The sequence below is a fragment of the Zychaea mexicana genome, assembly GCF_025766255.1.
Source record: "Zychaea mexicana strain RSA 1403 chromosome Unknown BDB00scaffold_4, whole genome shotgun sequence".
Lineage (NCBI taxonomy): Eukaryota > Fungi > Mucoromycota > Mucoromycetes > Mucorales > Lichtheimiaceae > Zychaea > Zychaea mexicana.
Window position 1 is genome coordinate 804498 of NW_026516667.1, and position 19361 is coordinate 823858.

At 43.2% G+C, this 19361-nt stretch overlaps 9 protein-coding genes across 9 annotated transcripts; 4 read left to right on the plus strand and 5 right to left on the minus strand.

The window, feature by feature from the left end:
- Positions 1-61: 61 nt before the first annotated feature.
- Positions 62-1138, plus strand: BDB00DRAFT_403258 (uncharacterized protein). Its single transcript, XM_053117254.1, has one exon. It carries the CDS (start codon positions 182-184, stop codon positions 944-946), a length of 765 nt encoding a protein of 254 aa, XP_052985049.1. The 5' UTR covers positions 62-181; the 3' UTR covers positions 947-1138.
- BDB00DRAFT_403236 (uncharacterized protein) lies at positions 715-4099 on the plus strand. Its single transcript, XM_053117253.1, has 6 exons — positions 715-883; positions 979-1126; positions 1185-1297; positions 1401-1777; positions 1909-2380; positions 2477-4099. Exons 2-6 carry the CDS (start codon positions 1046-1048, stop codon positions 3912-3914), a joined length of 2481 nt encoding a protein of 826 aa, XP_052985050.1. The 5' UTR covers positions 715-883; positions 979-1045; the 3' UTR covers positions 3915-4099.
- On the minus strand, positions 4093-5862 carry BDB00DRAFT_799513 (thiamine diphosphate-binding protein). Its single transcript, XM_053121696.1, has 5 exons — positions 5498-5862; positions 5336-5413; positions 4895-5253; positions 4716-4824; positions 4093-4629 (listed from the first exon to the last, which is right to left on the minus strand). Exons 1-5 carry the CDS (start codon positions 5670-5672, stop codon positions 4190-4192), a joined length of 1161 nt encoding a protein of 386 aa, XP_052985051.1. The 5' UTR covers positions 5673-5862; the 3' UTR covers positions 4093-4189.
- A 3170-nt stretch (positions 5863-9032) lies between these two features.
- On the minus strand, positions 9033-9669 carry BDB00DRAFT_799514 (uncharacterized protein). The gene is made up of 3 exons (XM_053121697.1): positions 9383-9669; positions 9229-9299; positions 9033-9154 (listed from the first exon to the last, which is right to left on the minus strand). The coding sequence occupies exons 1-3, from the start codon at positions 9596-9598 to the stop codon at positions 9145-9147; spliced, it is 297 nt and encodes a 98-aa protein (XP_052985052.1). The 5' UTR covers positions 9599-9669; the 3' UTR covers positions 9033-9144.
- Positions 9670-9814: 145 nt separating this feature from the next.
- Positions 9815-10764, minus strand: BDB00DRAFT_754606 (tyrosine phosphatase family-domain-containing protein; the record flags this gene model as incomplete). The annotated part of the gene is made up of 4 exons (XM_053118776.1): positions 9815-9880; positions 9957-10070; positions 10307-10409; positions 10499-10764. The coding sequence occupies 4 exons, from the start codon at positions 10762-10764 to the stop codon at positions 9815-9817; spliced, it is 549 nt and encodes a 182-aa protein (XP_052985053.1).
- Positions 10765-11094: 330 nt separating this feature from the next.
- On the plus strand, positions 11095-11410 carry BDB00DRAFT_754431 (kinase phosphorylation domain-containing protein; the record flags this gene model as incomplete). Its single annotated transcript, XM_053118761.1, has 2 exons — positions 11095-11182; positions 11292-11410. Coding segments are annotated over 2 exons (207 nt in total), but the record flags the coding sequence as incomplete, so codon positions are not given.
- Positions 11411-12781: 1371 nt separating this feature from the next.
- On the minus strand, positions 12782-15331 carry BDB00DRAFT_950001 (uncharacterized protein). Its single transcript, XM_053129571.1, has 3 exons — positions 14935-15331; positions 14682-14840; positions 12782-14590 (listed from the first exon to the last, which is right to left on the minus strand). Exons 1-3 carry the CDS (start codon positions 15193-15195, stop codon positions 13022-13024), a joined length of 1989 nt encoding a protein of 662 aa, XP_052985055.1. The 5' UTR covers positions 15196-15331; the 3' UTR covers positions 12782-13021.
- Positions 15332-15873: 542 nt separating this feature from the next.
- On the minus strand, positions 15874-17837 carry BDB00DRAFT_799522 (RNA pol II accessory factor, Cdc73 family-domain-containing protein). The gene is made up of 9 exons (XM_053121698.1): positions 17396-17837; positions 17085-17293; positions 16920-17001; positions 16804-16830; positions 16644-16728; positions 16421-16558; positions 16249-16337; positions 16099-16175; positions 15874-16006 (listed from the first exon to the last, which is right to left on the minus strand). Exons 1-9 carry the CDS (start codon positions 17772-17774, stop codon positions 15905-15907), a joined length of 1188 nt encoding a protein of 395 aa, XP_052985056.1. The 5' UTR covers positions 17775-17837; the 3' UTR covers positions 15874-15904.
- Positions 17824-18783, plus strand: BDB00DRAFT_799526 (uncharacterized protein). Its single transcript, XM_053121699.1, has 2 exons — positions 17824-18270; positions 18361-18783. The coding sequence occupies exons 1-2, from the start codon at positions 17959-17961 to the stop codon at positions 18499-18501; spliced, it is 453 nt and encodes a 150-aa protein (XP_052985057.1). The 5' UTR covers positions 17824-17958; the 3' UTR covers positions 18502-18783.
- The last annotated feature ends 578 nt before the right edge of the window (positions 18784-19361 follow it).

The window sequence follows — 19361 nt, forward strand, 5'->3', positions numbered from 1 at the left end:
TAACCTACTACTGCGCACGAAGCTCAAAAAAGATTCGGTGGCATTATTCCGCTTCCGCACTCTTCCTTTCCCTTTCCCTTTCAACAACGACACACGCATAGGCACACAATTCATTTTATTTTCGCTTTCCTATACAAAAACCTAATCACATACATAACATAAAACACTTACGGAAACCCATATGGCATTTCAGATTCCCACAACGGCAAATGCGCCCGAAGATGTGCTCCTGGAGTTCTGCAAACAGCTGACTTGGGAATGCACGCTTGTCAAGGGCGCCAAAAAACGCAATCGCTCTTGGCCACAAGTTATACCATTCAACAACCTCGTACCTTACTTGTTTCAAGCCCCTGCTTCGGTCAGAAACACATATTTTGCTTCACTGGAAAAATATGGCGATTTTACCAGATTCTTCAAATTCCATGCACCTGGCCGAAACCGAGAACTGAACGATACCGACAACTGGCAGAGCTTTGAATCTTGGGGTTACGAATTGGTCCCGTCGCAAGAGGCATACTTGCAGGACGAACGATATGCGGACGGTATCTTTCCTAAGATTCATCGAGCAGGGCCACTGGATTATTTACTGGTTATGTATCCGCCTTACTTTGCTGCCGCGTTTGAGCTCGTTGATCAAGAGGCACTCAAAAAGAAACAGTTGGAAGATGACATAAAGGTGCAGCGGCAGTCTCACTTGTCGACACAGTATGCTAAAAGTGCTTTGTCAACTCCTGCCAACTTCGCATCAACTACCACCATGTCCGCCACCTCCAATAACAGCAACAGAAACGCTGCTACTGGATCAGCAACAACATCCAGGTTTACGGTGGCACAGGCAACAGGCTTAAAGAACGACAGTTATACTATTCCCCGCAACCATATGGTAAGACGAAACACCTACAATATAAAAGGAGAAAGAGGGGAGGATATGGGTCAGCAACTATAAAGTGATAAACTAGATTGACTGATGTGTGCAAGTAATGTAAATTAGACTGAGGAGAAATACAAGAAGCAACAAATCGAGGCATCTAATAAGAAGGGGGACATGTATACCAGAGGCGCCAGGCTCACTTACTCGTCAGCTCGAGATGACAAATTATGCATGGAGATCGAAGAGCTGTACAGGGTAAGGAATGCATGTATACATTGGTTACAAAGAAAAGCTAAACAATGGATCAATATAGAAATCCGTTCCATCGCGCTTTGTTACAGATAACCGAAAAAAATTAATTGACAAGATTGTCAACATACTTCGACGGCAGTATCCAAGGATTAAACTGCGAGTTGAGATGTTTGGGTAGGTTGTTTCGGTACGTTTGGACCTTGATAAAGAAACACTAGATAGTGGACTTCATGATTGAATATATTTACACTTAACAAATGAAATTGCTTTTTAATAGATCGTCTGCCACTGGACTCGATTTTGCCGACTCTGACCTTGACCTCTGCATCTTGGTGCCAGAACAGTATTTCCTCTCGGATATCTATGACATGAACAACAAGCAGCGTGAACGTAACTCGTACTACAATATGTGGATGCTTGCTGGACTTTTGAAAAGAGCAGGCATGGTGAATATTGCGGCTATTCCCAGGGCCAATGTTCCCATTTGCAAGTTTGAAGACCCCGTTTTACAACTCAAAGCCGACATCAATACGCACAATGATATGGGTCTTGAAAACTCAAAATTGATCAAAGAATACACCTTCCTCGAACCTCGCGTGCGACCGTTCTTGTATGCCATCAAGACGTTTACCAAGATGCATAAAATCAACGATTGTAAGCTTATACTTGATACATTCGTGCGTGAAGATAATTGACAGCAGGGTGATAAACTGATTTGAGGGGAACGAAAAGGGGAACAAGGGCTAACTGTGAAGAAACAATAATTTACTTGTTGATATTGTTAGCATCGGCGGGCACGTTGAGCAGCTATACCTATGTCCTGATGGGCTTATTTTTCCTCATGACATGCTCTCCTCCCGTGATACCCAATTTGCAATGCCTCAACGGTGACAATGCATGTGAAAGTGTTACATGTCGATCCCGCACCTCTATACCAAAACTTTCCATATATCGTGGCAAGCCCAAACAATTCGACGTATCTTTCCACAACTGTGTCAAAGTTATCGGTGCCGATAACTGTGTACCATCACAATGTCAACAAAATTTGCTAGGCAGTACACCTACGTATTGGCGATGCCATAATACACAAAATATTGGTGAACTGCTAGTAGACTTTTTTACCTTTTATGGCATGGTTTTCGACTACGAAAGAGCATTATCCGTTCGAAGTGGTGCGACGATCCGAAAACTACCTGCTTGGCGTAAGCGTTGTGATCTTGCTTTGGAAGATCCGTTCATCACTGACAGAAATGTTGCGTAAGCTTATGTTTCTCTCTATTTCATTGGGGAGGAGGTGCAAGGAAAAGGGAGAGGAAGACTCAACTAACATTCTATTTGTTTGTAAATGTACAGTATAAGTTGTTCCATAGAAGGCTTTAAACTAGTGCTAAGTGAATTTGAACGCGCTGCTAAGCTTTTAAAAGGAGGCGTAGACTTTGCAATGGTGTGTAGACCAGCGTATGATCCAACGATATACCATGATGTGCAGATGGCTGATCCATATCAAAGCAGTCCACAACACCAACAGCGATACAATAATCGACAACGACAACGACAGCAACAACAGGAGGAGCATATTATGCGACAGGAACAATTAGCACATGTTAAAGATACGTACGATCATCATGAACAAAACTTAAATCCAGTCGACAACAAAGCGTTTTCGAGCAGCAACAGCAACAAAAAAGCACCCTCGCCATTATCATACGCCCCAGCAGCAGCTATATCTCAAGAAAAGAAGCACAATCGTGATGGATTATCGATTGACCACGAAAGAACCCCGAGTAGCAACGACTCACTACCGACGATTATTCCTACGTATTCTCCTAAGTTTGTCAAAAGTGAAGCAGAGGTGAACACAAAGCAGCAGAAACACACGATCGAATTGGATGCTCGAAATACGGAGCAGTCGACACCGCAAGATGAGCTCAGCGATACAGACTTTGCTTTCGCTCCATTATCACAGCAAAAGTCTCTACCAACAGCAAAACATACCAGAAACAATAACAAGCAAAAGATGCACGAACCAGTTATATCAACACACAACATCGAGCCACCGCAACCAGAACAAGTGGTTCCGTCGCGAACGAATGACGTTAAACAAAGTAACAACAGCTTTCCGTCTGTGGATGATGACGATGTTGACAAATACTTTACTCCACCATCAACACTCTTTGCCGAATCGTCGAGAGGAAGCAGCACATCCAGAAAACCAAGAGCATCAGCAAAGGAAGATCGACTAGTCGGCACTTTGCCCTCGGATGATGAAGAAGAGAACGACGATAATTATCACGATGATAATGATCAGGATGATCAGGATGACTATGTTGACGGTGAAGAAGAAGAAAGACAACAGCCATTTACACACAACGATATCAAAGGCGACGATGTATCTACCGCAGCATCAGCTGCTACTACTTCTACCACTACTGTCGTCGATCGGGAAACCTCCGCATTACCATTGTCATCGACCATGAATCCGGCAGCAGTAGTAGTGAAAAAGGCAACCATGAGGCTATCGGATATGCCATACTATGTGGACAAGTTGGATATTATCGATGCGCTTGGGGCGTGTGGTTTTGAAGTGATTACCATTCGAAGCGAACTGGTGGCGCAGGACGAGCTTAGTCTGTTTCCATTGAAAGAATGGCTCGTTCGCGTCGTTGGCGGTCGCAACCAAGATTTGCCAGCTTGGTTTGAACTTCAAGACATGGCCTTGGTACGCTCGTACGAAACAAGACGGCTGGTAGCCTATCGAAACGTGATTATCAAAGCTACCCTTGATCTTTAAGATAATACCACAAGCGCACATATCATACACTAGTTACTCGTTTCTCTACATCTGTTAGTTCATTATGTCAAAGGTAGTGCCAATCCCTCCTCCAATTTCCTTGCATCTCTTCATTTAAGATGTGTTGCCGTCTTTACAGTTGCAGCTAAAAGAAAAAAACCATTTCAAAAACATAATAAAATGTATTATGCTGCAAGTAATAGCTTCATGTGTTTATGTACTGTTTTTTCTTCTATGTATGTAGGAGTAGAGGAACGTGTTACATATAATTAGATTTAATAGTTTACAGAGTTCTTGATGGCATCAAAGCATCGGATCATACTAGGCATATAAAACTTTTCGAAGACCAAGGGGAAAGGTGTATCCCAACCACACACACGCTGGATAGGTGCTTCTAAGCGCAAAAAGCATCGTTCCATGATAGCCGACGCAATTTCAGCGCCCATACCGCTTGATTTGGGGGCTTCGTGAGCAATCACCAAACGACCTGTCTTGTTGACCGACTCGACCACCGTATCCACGTCCCAAGGCACAATTGTTCTCAAGTCAATCAGCTCGCAGCTTAAGCCCGGCATCTTCTTTTCTGCTAGCTGGACAGCATTTTCCAAGGTATACATTTGTGCGCCGTAACCAACAACTGTTACATCCTTTCCCTTCTTCAATACTTCGGCTTTGCCCAAAGGCAATTCGTAGTCTGCTACTGGAACCTCCTCCACTAATTGATTGGAAAAACTATCAGTCAAAATCTTACATATGCACGCGTGGCATCTACTCGACGCTTTAAGTTCCATTTCGTGTTACCTGCAGCACGATACAAGTTTTTGGGTTCAAAGAAGATGACGGGGTTGCGATCACGGATAGATGCTAATAACAGACCCTTGGCCTGGATAGGGCTACGAGGGCTGACAATCTGACTCTATGGATTAGCTATCCTACTTCCTTTCAGGATGCTTAAACACCTCGGTAACAAAAAAAAATACCTTTAAACCGGGGCAATGCGCAAAGAAAGCCTCGGGACTTTGCGAGTGATAATGACCACCGTGACCCACAGCAGAACAAGGTGCACGGACAGTCAAGCCACCGACATTGAACTGGTTTCCAGAGCGATATCTATATTTGGCAGCTTCGTTGACAAGCTGGTCAAAGGCTGGGAAGATATAGTCGGCAAACTGGATCTCGGCGATCGCAGTATGGCCCACGGCAGCCATACCAATCGCAAAACCAGCAATGCCTTGTTCCGTCAACGGCGTATTGAACACCCGATCCTTGCCAAACTTTTCGGCGAGACCCATCGTTGCTCGAAACACACCGCCAAACGACACGTCCTCACCAAAGACAACTGATTTTCAAAAATCGATGGTATCATGTCGCGTCAATCAATCTTATCCATCCCACCGTACCAGCAAATTGCCGCTAGTTACCTGCGTTGTCATCGGTGGCTAGGGCAATAGACATCGCATCGTTGACTGCTTGGAACAGGTTCATTTTACGTGTTTCACCTACATATCTTGTTATCATCTCTTGTTTTTCTCAGCTTTCCTTTTTTACTAAGAAAGAAAAGAGACACGACATGAATACTATACCGTTGATTGCGCTGATATGAGCCAGCTCAGGGTTGCGTAAAGCATCATCAGGACCACGTTTGAGCAACTGTGAATAAGCAACGCCTTGCTGTATACCGTCTTGAGGTTGAGCTGAACCTGCAGCGTAGCAGCGTTTTTGCTGTTGAATTGTCGTGGTTGGGTCGGATGGTATCATCGTTTTTAATAAAGTAGTAAAGTGCTGGTCGAGCAAAGAAGAAAAATCAGTCGTACCTGGGCGAGCCGGATGGGTATTGAGCGACGAGCAACTTTGGATACAAATGACATGTGTGTAATGTGTGCGTCTCTAGAAAGGGAGAGGTGGCGTTGGAGAGAGAGAGTGTGTGTGTGTGTGTGTTTGAAAAGAGGAAAAGAAACTGGGAAAATGGGGGCCAGTCGGCGAATGGAAAAAGAAAAGACACAGAAGCAGCCGTGGGAACTTTTGTAAGGCCGCACAAACCGACTCGTCGGAAAGCGGGCATTCTTCCGCTGCCAAATCTAATTGAGTGCGAACCTATAAGGAAAGAAGAACCAGTCTAGGGCGGCGCGATTAGCGTAAAAACCCCCAAGTAGACCCTCCTTCCTTTTCTTCTTGCGAAGATAACACTTATCAAATAGTGCCAACATAGCTTCAGGCCTCTAATGTTACCAAAAAGGACGATGCTTGATATTGCTCTTGTTATTTTTATGGTTAAAAGGTGTTGCATGTTCAAGTAACCGCACCGTGGTAAAACTTACAGATTCCTGCTGTCGCACAGTAATATAGTTTATTGCTAGGCGGCTTTGTTGCCAGGACCCTCATGTACATTTTGGGACACCATGCCATCACTAGCGAGCCTACTACTACCACTATCGACTCGTTTAGTGTATCCAGTATATTCATTGTAGCAATCGTAAACAGCAGGAGCATCTGGATTTGCGGTCGTGCAAGCACTAGATAGTATTAAGTTTAAGGTAAGGTCTCCGAGTACAACATATAAATTTTCATTTAAAACAGCATATGTCAAGCATTTCACTATTAAATGCACAGGTTTTGTACCAGAACGTAGCTTAAGCTTAATTGTGCGGGTCTTTTTTGACAACCCTATTCCACCAGTCAACTAGAAGATTTGTTTTCTAACGCTGTTTTCTTGTAGGAGTTTCTAGCGAAAGTTCTCGAGCTGGCGTTCTTATATCTCAATACATTTTGCACATTGATATAATCTTAACCTTCTTTACTTTCCAAGTACATCGATTCTATCCATCGCCTCATTTTAAAATCTTTACCGTTTTGTGGTTTTTTTTTTTGCATTTTAAGGTGAGGGTACAGTAATAAGGAGGCCGTAAAAAAGGGGCTGCCACCCCGGTCTCAGATGAAATGGTTAGCCAAAATCATGACAACAAACGAAGATTTCTTCGTGTAGTGCTGTCGCTTGTCGGATGAATCGTCGGCTTGAACTTTCTTTCACATACAGTCATTCTATATTTCTAAAGTGTTGTCGTAACGCATCCTACACCATGCTTGCTGTGTGTCTCTCTTTCTATATTAGTCTCTGATGCAAGAACTGGATGTCTAGTTGTAGCTTATCGAGAGCGAAATATATAACCTCTACGCTTGATGACTATACCTAGGAAAAGAAAAAATGGTGTTCTTGCTTGTTTTGCGGCAGGGACATTGTAAGTAACTTGCATCACTGATATTATAGAATGATATAAATCCATGCGAATGGCAGTCAAACAAAGGTTTTTCTTTTTCGTCACCCTGTTTTTTAAAACGTGATTTGTTTGTGCATAACTTACAATTATCCTTTGTCATTTTATGGCGCTTCCACTTTTATTGCACCTTCTTTCACACCCTCGCAGCACTTTATGCATTTGCTGCTATTGTTTGAATAGACTGCGTTCTCAATGTAGGGTATCTCTTTTGCTATGGCGGTATTGTCGAGCGATACTATGATCAACAGCGGCAAATGTTTTACAACGAAAAAGCGGCGGATACCATGTATCGGCTTCCTCTCTATGAACCATGGAGTATAGGCGAACCTAAGTGGGGACAGGTGCATCCGGCTGAAGATGAAGATGATGATGTTTTGTTTGTGCCACCGCCCTTGGGTTATTTTGCTGCAGCCAATTTACCGAGCGGAGCCAGGTTTCTAATAGATGGTGGCCAGAGTGATGGGATGCAAGCGAGTCGGACGACGTTGGTATATGATATCTATCGGAACAAATGGTCAAAGCCTCAGTTGCAAGGACTCTTACCTTCACAAAGGTGTGTTATTATTCAAGGGGTTACACAAAAAGCAAAATCACCAACCAAGTCTTCATACATGCTATATTGACATTGATGATTATGGTGTTTATATCATCGTTCGTCACGTTGTATGTTGCGTAGAATACAACATTCTGCGACTCCTGATGACCAAGGTCGGGTTTGGATCTGGGGCGGCAAAAGGTAAGGGGCAAGCATAGGACCCACAAGACGACAAGTATTCATATCTCAATATCATTTCTAGACCTGAAATCAAAAGCAATCCCACGACCAATTCAGTATTATATGACAACCGATGGACAGTGATTGATACTAACGTAGGCACCATCTTAAGATCAAGCAGCTGTGAGAGAAAGGAAAGCTCATTTCTACTAACTTTTAGACATGGGCATATAATTATCCTGAAATATCAAATCCTCCATCCCACGCGTAGACCATACAGCCACACTTGTCCCTAATGACAATATTATCATTATTGGTGGTCTCATTTATTCGCGAAACGTGACAGATCCTCTCAGTCAGCAAGCTTTGAATCCAGTCTCCATGAGCTCAATACTAACGTTCGATGCTGCAGGAAGTTAATGGCAAAATGTTACTGCTACGGGGAATATTCCTGCACCGAGAAGTGGTCATTCAGCTGTATTAAGTAAAGCTTTTTTTAAAGTATCCTATAGAGTTACTGATATTCTAAATGGTCATGGATGAGACTCATAAAGATTGTAACAAACACCTCAACTACTACAGGCTCAGATGGCGGCTCGATTATTATCTTTGGTGGCGATGCGATTGGTACAAGCAACTTTGGCATAGTGAACACTACCAAGGACAACGGCATAACATGCATGACTAAGCTTGATTTTTCTTTTCATAGAAAATGATGGTGATGGCAAATTCAAAACGCTAAACGATGTTTTCGTCTTGGAGCTTGCAAACATGCGCTGGTCAGCACCTTCTGTGTCTGGCGAGTTACCTCTACCTCGAAAATATCATACTGGTAAAAGAAACACCTCCTTCTTTCAACCCCCACTTCATATTGCATCTTCTTGTTTCTTTCGCTAAAATTTATGTAGTCGTTTTGGTGAGCGATGATATTATGCTTGTAGGTTTCGGATTAGGAGATTAAGAGCAAGGCATCAGTAGTATTCATCTGTTGCGTACGTCCACCTGGACTTGGGTTTCCAATTATCAACCCAATGTATCGTGGTTGACCAGTAATGGTACAATAACAATGGTGACACCGACAACAGACAGCAATGGTGCCACAACTTTGAAAGATCCGCCAATAACACTATCACCGACACCGCTACTTTCGGATGCTCCTTCGTCCGGTGAGAACGATGGCAGTAACAATGGCAATAACAATGCTGGACAAGGAGCAGCAGGCGGTCATCACGCTACAAACTCACCAGAAGGTATCGTGTAAAAAATGCTCGTGTATACATGTCTTTTTTTCACTGAGCCAACAAACGATTTCTTCTAATTAAAGAAAGTGAAGAGGAAAGAGCACATGTACAAGCAGGCGCCATTGCCGGCGTATTGAGTGGTGGCGTTGTTGCAGTAAGTCTACAAAATCGGATACCTTAGTATATCTCAAAAAGATCATTTTCTCTTACGATGATGAGTGATGATGCAACTTATAGGTGGCATAATTGTAGCGCTAAGCGTTGTATATCTGCGCCATCGTCGTCATCAAACAGCAAGTAGCACAGAGTGCGAAGGAGACGAGTTTGACGACATGAAAAAACGGGAGACTGATTATCGCAAGTCTTTTGGCGGTAGTAGCCACAATAGTAGCCCGTTTCAAACAACAACATCAGAGTCAATAATAGGTCAGAAGCCTGATTGTCGGTCCTCATTTAATCATGCTAGTCAGATCGATGATCAAGAAGAGCGTAAACCAGATGAACCATATTAATGATAAACATCTTCTTTACCGCAAAAGTGATCTTTTCTTTGTAATCCCTTTGTACAGTACTATATATATATTTAAAGCTATATGGACGGGAGTTGTAGACGAGAGTGCTAGTAATTATGTGTGTATGTTGCTATATACAAGGAAGAATGAGAGAGCATTAAAGCCACTCTGGCTGGTATCTCGGATCATAGTGGACTTTTTCATGATCAAATGTTTCAATAAACTATAAATGTTTGATCCATCAATTAGTACATCAGTCACCTTTCCTGCTAGCTATGAAGAGAGAAATATAAACATACCTCTTGATCAGCCAGGACCTTGGTATCTGCAAACTTGCGATATTCGTCGAATATAGATGTCATTGACCAGCGCTGAATTTTGCGAAGACATCCTACGAGGCAACCGATCCGATGCTAAGCAGAAAATGGTTATGAGCATCAAGTACTTCAGTTACAATCAACTTTAACTTTTTATATTAAAACGTTTTTTCATTACCTTGCCTTTCAAACAGTGGATCAGAACTAACAAAAAGAGATAACTAGTGTCAGAATTTCGGTATAGAACTGTACGGACATCATTTACCTGGATGGCTCCGTTCATCCAACAACTTGGTCAGCGCATGTGTGATGTCTTCCGGTTTGATTTCCACAAATGGCTCCTTGTTTCCTTCCATTCGATAATGAATAATCTCAATTCCTTCGTGTTCAATAAAGTGTTGCATTTCGGGTGGATAGTCCTCCATAGCAAAGTACCTAACTTGATGTTAACATGATCAGCTCTTTTTCTTCTTTATTGGTCCTCCTATTCCTCCTCTTCCAGCCCCAACAGCTGGTGCACGTACATAATTGTTCGAAGTCCTAGTTTTCGTAGAAAGGAGAAGTTTTGTCGGTTCGGATGACCAGAACGGTACACACCTGGCGCGACCATGGCAAAATTGAGAGGTGGTACGAGTGGGAATCCTGGTCGTTCGCAACAAATGGGGCAGCCGTCGACATTATTGGATCCGACAATATGGCGTGTACGTTGTGGTGGGCTGTTTAAGCGATCGATCGCATGTACTTCTTGATCGACCTCGCCATTGGCAGTTTGGACTGCAATAGTTGGCATTCTCTTTTTGTCGTTTTGTGTGTTGTGCTTGAAATATATCAACTAAAAGAGCACTAGTTGCGGCAACCCACAGTTAAAACTCCCGCATACATTTTTTTCTTGATATAACTGCTTCCTTTCGTTCTTTCAACGCACACACAATGTTTCATCCTAGCCGAGGAGGTAAGCCGTTTGAAGCTAGATTCGGGGGAAACTATTTCAAGTATATTTACACCATTTCTACTTGTTAACAGGTGTTCGCGGTGGTAAAGATCAAGTAACTATCTATTATCTCATTTGATTTCACGAATAAGTGTGGAAACGCCGATCGATTAACTCTAGAATTTATAGTTTAGTTGGGATGATGTTAAAGAAGACAAGCACCGTGAGTATTATCTCGGCCATTCGCTGATGGCACCTGTTGGTCGCTGGCAGCAAGGTAAGAAGAGTGATAGCAGAAGGAAGTGGAGGAGGGCTTACTTATGGAGTACTGTTTCCTGTCAAAAACTGATCGCATACTATATTTCTTTTCGCATTGTAACAAACAGGCAAAGATTTAACTTGGTACGCGAAGGGCAAAAAAGATGATGCTGTGTCAAAGGCAGAGCAAGAAGAACTTGCTCGGATCAAGGAAGCTGAAGCGGACGCCATGGCTGTTGCACTGTAAGTTTTTCTTTTTTATTTACGCTAAGCGGTCCTCTCTTCTTTGCCTACAATGCTAAATAAAGTTTGTTATGCAAAATGTAGAGGCGGTAAAAAGAAGCGCACCATGGAAAGCAACGTCACTCAAGAAGAACTTCGTCATGCTATCAAAAAAAACGATGACTCAGATGATGAGTTGGACAAAATTAATGATGAAAAGGGATTGGGCTATGGCAGGTCAAATCGATTGATACCCCAAGGAGCGCAGACGATGGAGACTATGAATAGTAACGGTAACGATCGTTACGGAATAGCAGCAGCAGCAACCGCAGCAGGCGTTACTGCATCCATGCAATATGACTTTGAATATGATGATTCGCGACAGAAGGAAAAAAAGAAAAAGAAATCCAAAAAGCACAAAAAATCAGAGAAGAAGCGTAAGCATCGACATCGATCCGTATCACCAAAGGACGACGACCGTTCAATGTCTCCACCACCGGCACGATCGTCGCGTCACCGTAGATACGATGATGATTACGAAGAAGTCAAAAAGGATCGACTAATGTCCCCACCACCGCGTTCACTTAGCCGTAGCCGTCGCCGTCGCCACAGATCTCCATTACCCGACCACGGTCGTAAATCATCGCGTCGTCGTAGTCGCAGTCCTCGCCGTAACAATCCTCGCCATCGTGATGAAAGTTCTTTGTCACCACGTGACAGACCAAGGTCGCCAAGTCGACTATCGCCGTCGCCGCCACCACGCCGTAGACGGTCATCATGGTACGGGTCACCATCTCCAGCGAGAGATCGTCGCGATAGATCCCCCTCTCCTGCTACTCGCGGTCGGTTATCTAGATACAGATCGCCTTCACCGCTTGGCCGCAGTCGTTCATCGAGATATCGGTCACCGTCGCCACCACCTCATCGTCATCATCATCATCATCATCGTCACGATCGACCGCCTCGCCATGAATCAAGACGTAGATCAAGCTCTTCTCGTCGTGGATCTGGACATCGTCACCGATCTCCAGTCACCGTACGTAGCCCAAGCCGGTCTGTTTCTCGCCGACGACAGTCTTTGTCACCTTCGCCGCCACGCAGAGATCGTGGCTCCAGCCGTCGTCATGGCGAGAAGAGAAACCGTAGTAGATCGTTGTCGCCCCCACGCCGCGCTGCTACTACCGGTGATGGTTCAGCTACGTCATTAGTTGGGAAGAAGGAATTGTCATTATTGCCATTGACATCGTCGGCTTTGAAAGAGGAGTCTCTTTCACCTGTAAAGGACGTGAGCCGTAATGGTACCCCATAGTAACGTCAATGTCGCCCGACGTCTAACAGCAGCCGTAGTGCCACATCCAGACATAACATCAAACATCAAACATAAAGCACAAGAATTTCTCTCTTCTGATTCATCGCGAATTATTCTTTTTAAAGTATTTCTGAATCTGGCAGGGTGCTTGTGTGGGTATGATAAGGGATAAAGGAAGTAAGAAACGACAAAAGAAGTACAAGAAATGGTTTGATTTGCTTGGGAAGGGAGGAAGGAGGAGAATGACGGAGAACGACAAGAGAAGAGGGAACATTAATACACAAATAGAAATGATATCTAAAAGAAGCTGCTACTATTGTCTCCATTTTATTGGCTGTCGGCCAAAAGAGGACATTCGCCGTCAAGAACGATCTTTGCGACTTGTTTCCACAGGACCTGGACATCGTCTGCGTTGTCGTCATCAAAGTAAAGTCTACAGTCAGCAAAGTTGGCGCTGTACTCGAGCAAATGGCGCTCATCTCCCATGCTCTTTTTGTTTTCGATGGGACGATACACTTCTCGGAAAGTCCAGCCCATATCAGCACGTTCAGGGAACGGAGAAGGTGCATCAGGATCGTTTTCCAAACCAAGGCTCTGCAAGTCCATCAAGAAGCCGGAAAGACGCTCGCTCTCACCACCAGGGAACGAGGCGTATTGCATGCGGTTACCGCGGATGCCGCCAAAGCCCAAGGCAGGCACCTTGTGGGAAAGGCGCAAGCGCGAAGCAACGATAGCGCACGTCGAGCCACATCGACCATCTGACAGGATGAGCAAATCGGAACCCTTCCATCTAGTGTTTTGGTACTGCTTCTGCACACCAGCATCCCAACTGTCACAGCTCAACGTGATGGGTTGCGAGAACTTGACATCCTGGCCACCACGCTTGTAAGTGACGGTTTCAGTGTACCAGTCGGGGCTGGCCTGACTGGGATGGCTTTCCGAGCGATAATCGTACCACTTGGTCGACTGTTCATCGTAGGCTTTTTCAATGACACGCTCCAGAAACGGCGAGTATTTGACATCGGACATGTAGTCGGGCGTCGAGTTGAAGAACGAGTTGATAATGTATTCACCAGCACAGGCGTCGCCACCACCGTTTTGCGAAAGGTCGAGGATGATCTTTTCAATGCCGTTCTTTTCGAACTTTTCAAGACCTGCTGTGAAGTTGGCGGCAAATTCGGCGCGGTCCTGCATGTCAACTGAGAAACTCTGGATGTCGATCACACCGACCTTTTCGTCCAACTCTATAAACTTCATGTAGCGTCCATCGGCACTCGTGCCGGCGTCGTTGCTGTTGCCCGTAGGGGCAAGATCAAATGCTTGACCTTCGTGGATGCGCTTCAGCTCGTCCGATGTGCCTTCGGTCCAGGCAGCGTTACGCTTGCCAAAGGGTGATGATGAAGCATAGGAAGATTGGCAGTAGCTTTGCCAGTACGAGTCTGCGTCGCTGAAACCTTGCGGTACCTCGGCTACCCAGGGCACCTTGACAGTGAAGGGCTCGTCGTAGTCCTCGTCAGTCGGCTTGGTGCCCTTCTTAAGGCATCGGAGCTTGTATGCGTGAATTTCTTGAGCAGGCAAGAAACGATGGTAGCCCAGATCGTCAGCACCATCGTCCCAGCCATGGAAATAGCTTTTGGTGTTCATGATGTTGTTGTAGCATGTGTTGACGTCTTTGCTTTCACCGTTGTTGTTGACGGCATAGTCGACGACCATGTCGATAGCTTCACGATCATCAATATGTGTCACTTCACAGCCGACCCACGATTTTTTAGCTTCAGGCCAGATATCGTCTTTGACATATGCGACATTTACGACGAGACGACGGTTGCGAATGAGCGAGTTGAGCTGGATAGGTTGCCAAAAAATGAACTGACGGTAGCAGAATGGAGCGTAAACCTATAACCACGAGCCGTTAGTATAACAATTCTTTACTTTAACCGTGTACCTTTACAAGAAACAAAAAGAGGAGCTAGTTTTGTTAATTTACCAAGTGAGCATCTTGAACTTTGTCGAGCAGTAATGCAACAGCATCTTGGAACGCTCGATCAGATCCCCATTTCTGATTCTGGATCACGTCAAGACCATGGGATATATTTACAGGCACAATAGCCAGTCCTTCAATGTCAGGTGGTGAGGCAGCGATTTCCTAAATAATAATTATAACGTCGTGTCAACGAAAAACGAAAAGCTGGTTTTCTCTCTTCTTTTTATCCCAGGAACGGAATGAGAAAACAATTTACATTGAATACGTAAAGTTCATTGGTGACGCTTCGAATGGTTTCGAGGGTTTGGTCAGCAGTGTCTTGGTCAAATGAAAAATGTTCAAGACATGCTTTTGCTTCGCTAAAACTGGCAGTGGTTTTTTTAGCAATGGCAGCACAAGGATCATCTTTAGCCTTTGCTGCAGCGAATGCGGGGGATGAGGTAGCGGAAAGGAAGAGGAGAACGGCAGCAGTCACCTTGTAACCCGTGCTATTTGGGTTACTTGGCAACAACTTCATTATGCGTGTTTATAGTTTGAAAGGAAGGGAAGAAGGTTGCAAGGAAGGAGAAAGGAGCGTAAAAAAAGAACGAAAGAGCGTAAATTCTGGACACAAAAAAAGTGGATTACTATTTTTAACGTGTGGTGGTAGCACGACTTTACAGCGGAGTACGCAGGCCTTTAATTTGTTGCTTTTAGCGAATCAGGAATAGGACCTGAAATGAAAACAATGAGAAATATGTTATACTTAGCTTAGCAGGTTAAGACATTATGCGAAACTACGTGAAAGAAAACAATCTGTAAGTGAGTATGACAAGCTGATATGGGGACTAAACAAGATTAAGTACTAAGATTTGTATGTTTTCGTTCAGTCGTTTTAGCAATGCAGTAATGAGAGCAAAAGACGTAGCAGCCGCCGAGCTCCTTTACCTATGCTTTACACATTTGATTGGTTGAACCTAATGCCGTTGTCATATATATATATGTATATATACAATAACAATCTGGCAGGAATCCGTGACCACGACGACCTTTTATTTCATGTTGGAGTCATGGAATACGGTTCCCACAGAAACTCATAAAGGCAATGATTCGGAACTTACAATTAGCTTATTCCTACTCACTCACTAGTGGTTTAGCATGGACAAAGATGTGTCGCTGGTAATACTCAAAATCATAGAAATTCTCTTTTCGAGAATGGATTTATTACTGTGTATGTATGGTTTGTTTTAGTAGTTCAAGAAGCTCTTATTGGCATGGTTATATTTGTCTAGAGTATCCCAAAACTGTGACACACATGCTTTATCTTGATGTCGCTGATGTCGGTGAATCTGTGTGATGTAAAAAATCAAAGCAAACATTTAAAAGAGAACATATCAATTGATATGGCACGCACGCATAAGACAAAAAGTTTGGAGCTTACATTAAGTGGAGTGACAGCCCAATCTGCCACTGGTCCTGTTACTTTTTCGTCGCTCCATTTTGGATATACTCCTTTTACTTTTTTAAAGCAAGAGGAAGGCCTCAGTATAACGTTCTGATATCCACTTTTTGACTCATCACCAACTCTTACCATGGGAAAACAAGTCCACCGGTTTCTCGTACTTCCAACCTTTAAATTGCCATGCCTGGCCACCGGTGAAAACGCAACACACGCGATCCCTTTTTTTATATACAACGTCAGCCTCTTATTGTTTCTGAATTGCACACGGCCAGCTTTACTTGGTAACAGACCATTTCCTTACCAGTCTGACTGTTTAAAGTTGGATACCGAATCGACAATGTGATAAACGGCCAACTGCCCGTCTCGTCTCCGTCGCTCCACAGTAACACGATCCGGCTTTTTCATACCTTGAGCACGTAATTGCTGTGCATCGACAAAGCTAGTAGTAACAAATTCATGACCAGTTAGTACACTCGCACAGTAAGCTTTTCTGTTTTATGAAAGGAAATTAAATTATAACTTACTTTGAATCCTCAAGGAACTGTTTTATGTTAAAGAGGGTAAATTTGGCAGTGGGTGCAGCAGGTACAATAATAAGTGGGATTTTGTCTATATTATAGGTAAATGTAAATAGTCAATAGCTATTAGGAAAGAACAGAATGTAAATGAATATGAAGTACACACCTTTGCTGGATAACTTTGCTTTGTTTGCTAAGTGAAAATCATCATAGATATAGGGAAGCTGTTAACAACCTAGAAATAAGGAAACCAAAGCAATGTCCCCTTCACCCATTACATACTTGATTTTGACTGTCCTGTGTTTAGACGGCCATCTTTTCCGTACATGACACTTTGTACCATACTTATCACGTACGTAAAATCCTTGATTTTTAGGAAATTAATACATGTATGAAAGGGATTATCTGGAATTACTCTCTCCATATACGCAATTTTCGTTTCCTCACCTTGGTTCCACGCATGACAGTTGTACGTGTTTGACTCGGTACCTCTCTTGTTCGAATTTTTTTCACAGTTTCTTCTGTTTTGACATCAAAAATCTTGACCTTTTTCTTCACTGCTTCTCGGTCAGCACTCTCTTTGCCTTTGGCTTCGCTTACTGCCGAAACACTTGTCGATTTTAATGCGTCAGCGCCTTCTTCACGCGGTCGTTTACCTATTCAGTGAAGCCACATGCAATGGTATTGGTTAACAATTTCAATGCCCTGCAGCAGCTAGCACGCTATTTCACAATCGAAAAGATCAAAGTGTAGATTACCAATAACACCTTGATCAACTGTTGATTCCTTGTCGGCCACTATGTTGGGTTGTGTCTCAACTTTGCCTGTCAAATAATCCATCACTTTCTTCTTGTCAATGATGGATACATGCTCGATATTTCGCGACCGGCATTCTTTGAAATAAGCACTGTTGTCAAGATGTGAGTTTTGGACGAGAAAGATCAAGGTGTCGAGTGTATAGGTATCCGTCGAACCGCTTTTGCGAAAATTAGTTGCTGTCTCTCGAGGAAACGATTGGTCGTCGAATGATACGGTGACGGCATCAGCAATATTGGTTACGACTTTTCCGTCTGCATCTTTAAGTGTTACTGGTTTGTTGTTGCAGGTATATTCGCGTAAGTATTGTAGCGGTTGCATTGTGTTCGCCCCGTTTTATGTTGGTTGTATTATACAAAGTCCAAGAGAAACACGGTGTTTGCACATAGCCAGCTGCCTGCTTGAGCTGAGATTTTATCAAGTGTAAAAATGAAATCAAATCCCAGCTCTCATTACGACGCTCGTTCCTTTGACTCTATTCGCAGCTACCAGATCAACTTGACAAATGGACAACGCTGAATTTGCTCAAGAACAGTGCTATTGCAATAATGCAGGATTTGCAGTTGAGCCCATTACGACATGTCCTCATATTCCTGCGTCAATTACAGCCGAAGTCTTCATCAACACGGCATGTGAGGTTTGCAACGAACCTCAGGAGAACTGGCAGTGCCTGACGTGTAATACTGTACGCTGTTCAAGATATCGACAAGGACACATGCTTGAACATTTTGAGACTACCGCGGATCATGCAGTATGTTTGAGCTACAGTGATCTATCCGTGTGGTGCTTTATATGTGAGAATTATATTGCCAACAAGGTAAGTAATTGGCGGGGCAATATGATTAGAAGATATTGTAGCGAGCGCTGTAAATAACGATGAAGCTTAATAACACTGTAAAACCATTAGGCCCTTGATGAAATAAAACATGCTGCATATCTGGCAAAATTTGACAAAGAGCCACCAGTAACAAAGCCTTTGGTTGTTCAAAGCACAAATGGCGCTAGTGGTAGTAGCAGCAATGGTGCTGCCGGCAGTAGCAAACAATGAAGAAAACAACCATTTATTATGGATCTGCCGACTTCCTGTAAAACTTGTAATAACACTCTCTCACAATTGTAGCGATTATGTAGTAGTTGTAGCCTACCTCTCCTCTTGTTATCAGTATCCCACAGTTCTTACTTTTTACGCATACGATATCTCATTAACGAGAACTGATGTGACAATACCAAATGGCTAATTGATGTAAACGATGATTTCATATGTTTAAGAGAAGTAATGATGGATGACATTGTAGTATATATCGCTCAAAGATGTTTTAGCAAAAAGAGGAACAATTACTTTTGAAAAGGAGGATGCCGTTAATCTGCCGTAACTTCTGTTCTTTTCTCCGCCGCGTCGCCGGCTACGTTCTGCATAAGCAATAATGACGTTATGTGATTCGTCACTCTATTTACATAATACATGTTAGAGATGATATTTCTTTGTGAAATGGTTACTACTGTCCATGCATGGAAATCCATCCACTTTCTTCCGAAACTTTCTTTCAATTGCAAAAAGTAATACGGTTACACCAGACGATCAATTTTCCTTCGAGAAAAAAGGGGGGCTTTTACTACACTACTGCTATTTGAAGATTTTATAACACTTTTCAATGTTGTCAATGCACCCATTATTGAATTTCACAGACGAAGTATAATAATAAGCATAAAATGAATATTTCTGTATGAAGTTTGACTAAGCTAAATTTATCGAAGCTTAAGGCTCTGTTTTTGAAATAATGCAAATATATGTAAATGAGGAACTATCGATAAAATATTATATTATTTATCATCAATATTCAAGGCTTTGGAGAAAAATGATATATGCTGCATATAGATTCATATATCGGAAAATAGCTATAGCTGTTG

What these genes read in the sequence shown, in the direction of transcription:
- BDB00DRAFT_403258 (XM_053117254.1), top strand. Translation starts at nt 182, where the DNA reads ATGGCATTTCAGATTCCCACAACGGCAAATGCGCCCGAAGATGTGCTC.
- BDB00DRAFT_403236 (XM_053117253.1), top strand. Translation starts at nt 1,046, where the DNA reads ATGTATACCAGAGGCGCCAGGCTCACTTACTCGTCAGCTCGAGATGAC. An exon ending in AGATCGAAGAGCTGTACAGG is followed by an intron (nt 1,127 to 1,184) that starts GTAAGGAATGCA and finishes GGATCAATATAG; the next exon opens with AAATCCGTTCCATCGCGCTT. An exon ending in CTGCGAGTTGAGATGTTTGG is followed by an intron (nt 1,298 to 1,400) that starts GTAGGTTGTTTC and finishes GCTTTTTAATAG; the next exon opens with ATCGTCTGCCACTGGACTCG.
- BDB00DRAFT_799513 (XM_053121696.1), bottom strand. Translation starts at nt 5,672, where the DNA reads ATGATACCATCCGACCCAACCACGACAATTCAACAGCAAAAACGCTGC. An exon ending in TCATATCAGCGCAATCAACG is followed by an intron (nt 5,414 to 5,497) that starts GTATAGTATTCA and finishes CAAGATATGTAG; the next exon opens with GTGAAACACGTAAAATGAAC. An exon ending in AGCCACCGATGACAACGCAG is followed by an intron (nt 5,254 to 5,335) that starts GTAACTAGCGGC and finishes TTTGAAAATCAG; the next exon opens with TTGTCTTTGGTGAGGACGTG.
- BDB00DRAFT_799514 (XM_053121697.1), bottom strand. Translation starts at nt 9,598, where the DNA reads ATGAGGACCGACAATCAGGCTTCTGACCTATTATTGACTCTGATGTTG. An exon ending in TAGCGCTACAATTATGCCAC is followed by an intron (nt 9,300 to 9,382) that starts CTATAAGTTGCA and finishes TTGTAGACTTAC; the next exon opens with TGCAACAACGCCACCACTCA.
- BDB00DRAFT_950001 (XM_053129571.1), bottom strand. Translation starts at nt 15,195, where the DNA reads ATGAAGTTGTTGCCAAGTAACCCAAATAGCACGGGTTACAAGGTGACT. An exon ending in ATGAACTTTACGTATTCAAT is followed by an intron (nt 14,841 to 14,934) that starts GTAAATTGTTTT and finishes ATTATTATTTAG; the next exon opens with GAAATCGCTGCCTCACCACC. An exon ending in AAGTTCAAGATGCTCACTTG is followed by an intron (nt 14,591 to 14,681) that starts GTAAATTAACAA and finishes TCGTGGTTATAG; the next exon opens with GTTTACGCTCCATTCTGCTA.
- BDB00DRAFT_799522 (XM_053121698.1), bottom strand. Translation starts at nt 17,774, where the DNA reads ATGCAACCGCTACAATACTTACGCGAATATACCTGCAACAACAAACCA. An exon ending in CACAGGACAGTCAAAATCAA is followed by an intron (nt 16,831 to 16,919) that starts GTATGTAATGGG and finishes ATTTTCACTTAG; the next exon opens with CAAACAAAGCAAAGTTATCC. An exon ending in GGGCTGTCACTCCACTTAAT is followed by an intron (nt 16,007 to 16,098) that starts GTAAGCTCCAAA and finishes TACATCACACAG; the next exon opens with ATTCACCGACATCAGCGACA.
- BDB00DRAFT_799526 (XM_053121699.1), top strand. Translation starts at nt 17,959, where the DNA reads ATGGACAACGCTGAATTTGCTCAAGAACAGTGCTATTGCAATAATGCA. An exon ending in AGAATTATATTGCCAACAAG is followed by an intron (nt 18,271 to 18,360) that starts GTAAGTAATTGG and finishes TAAAACCATTAG; the next exon opens with GCCCTTGATGAAATAAAACA.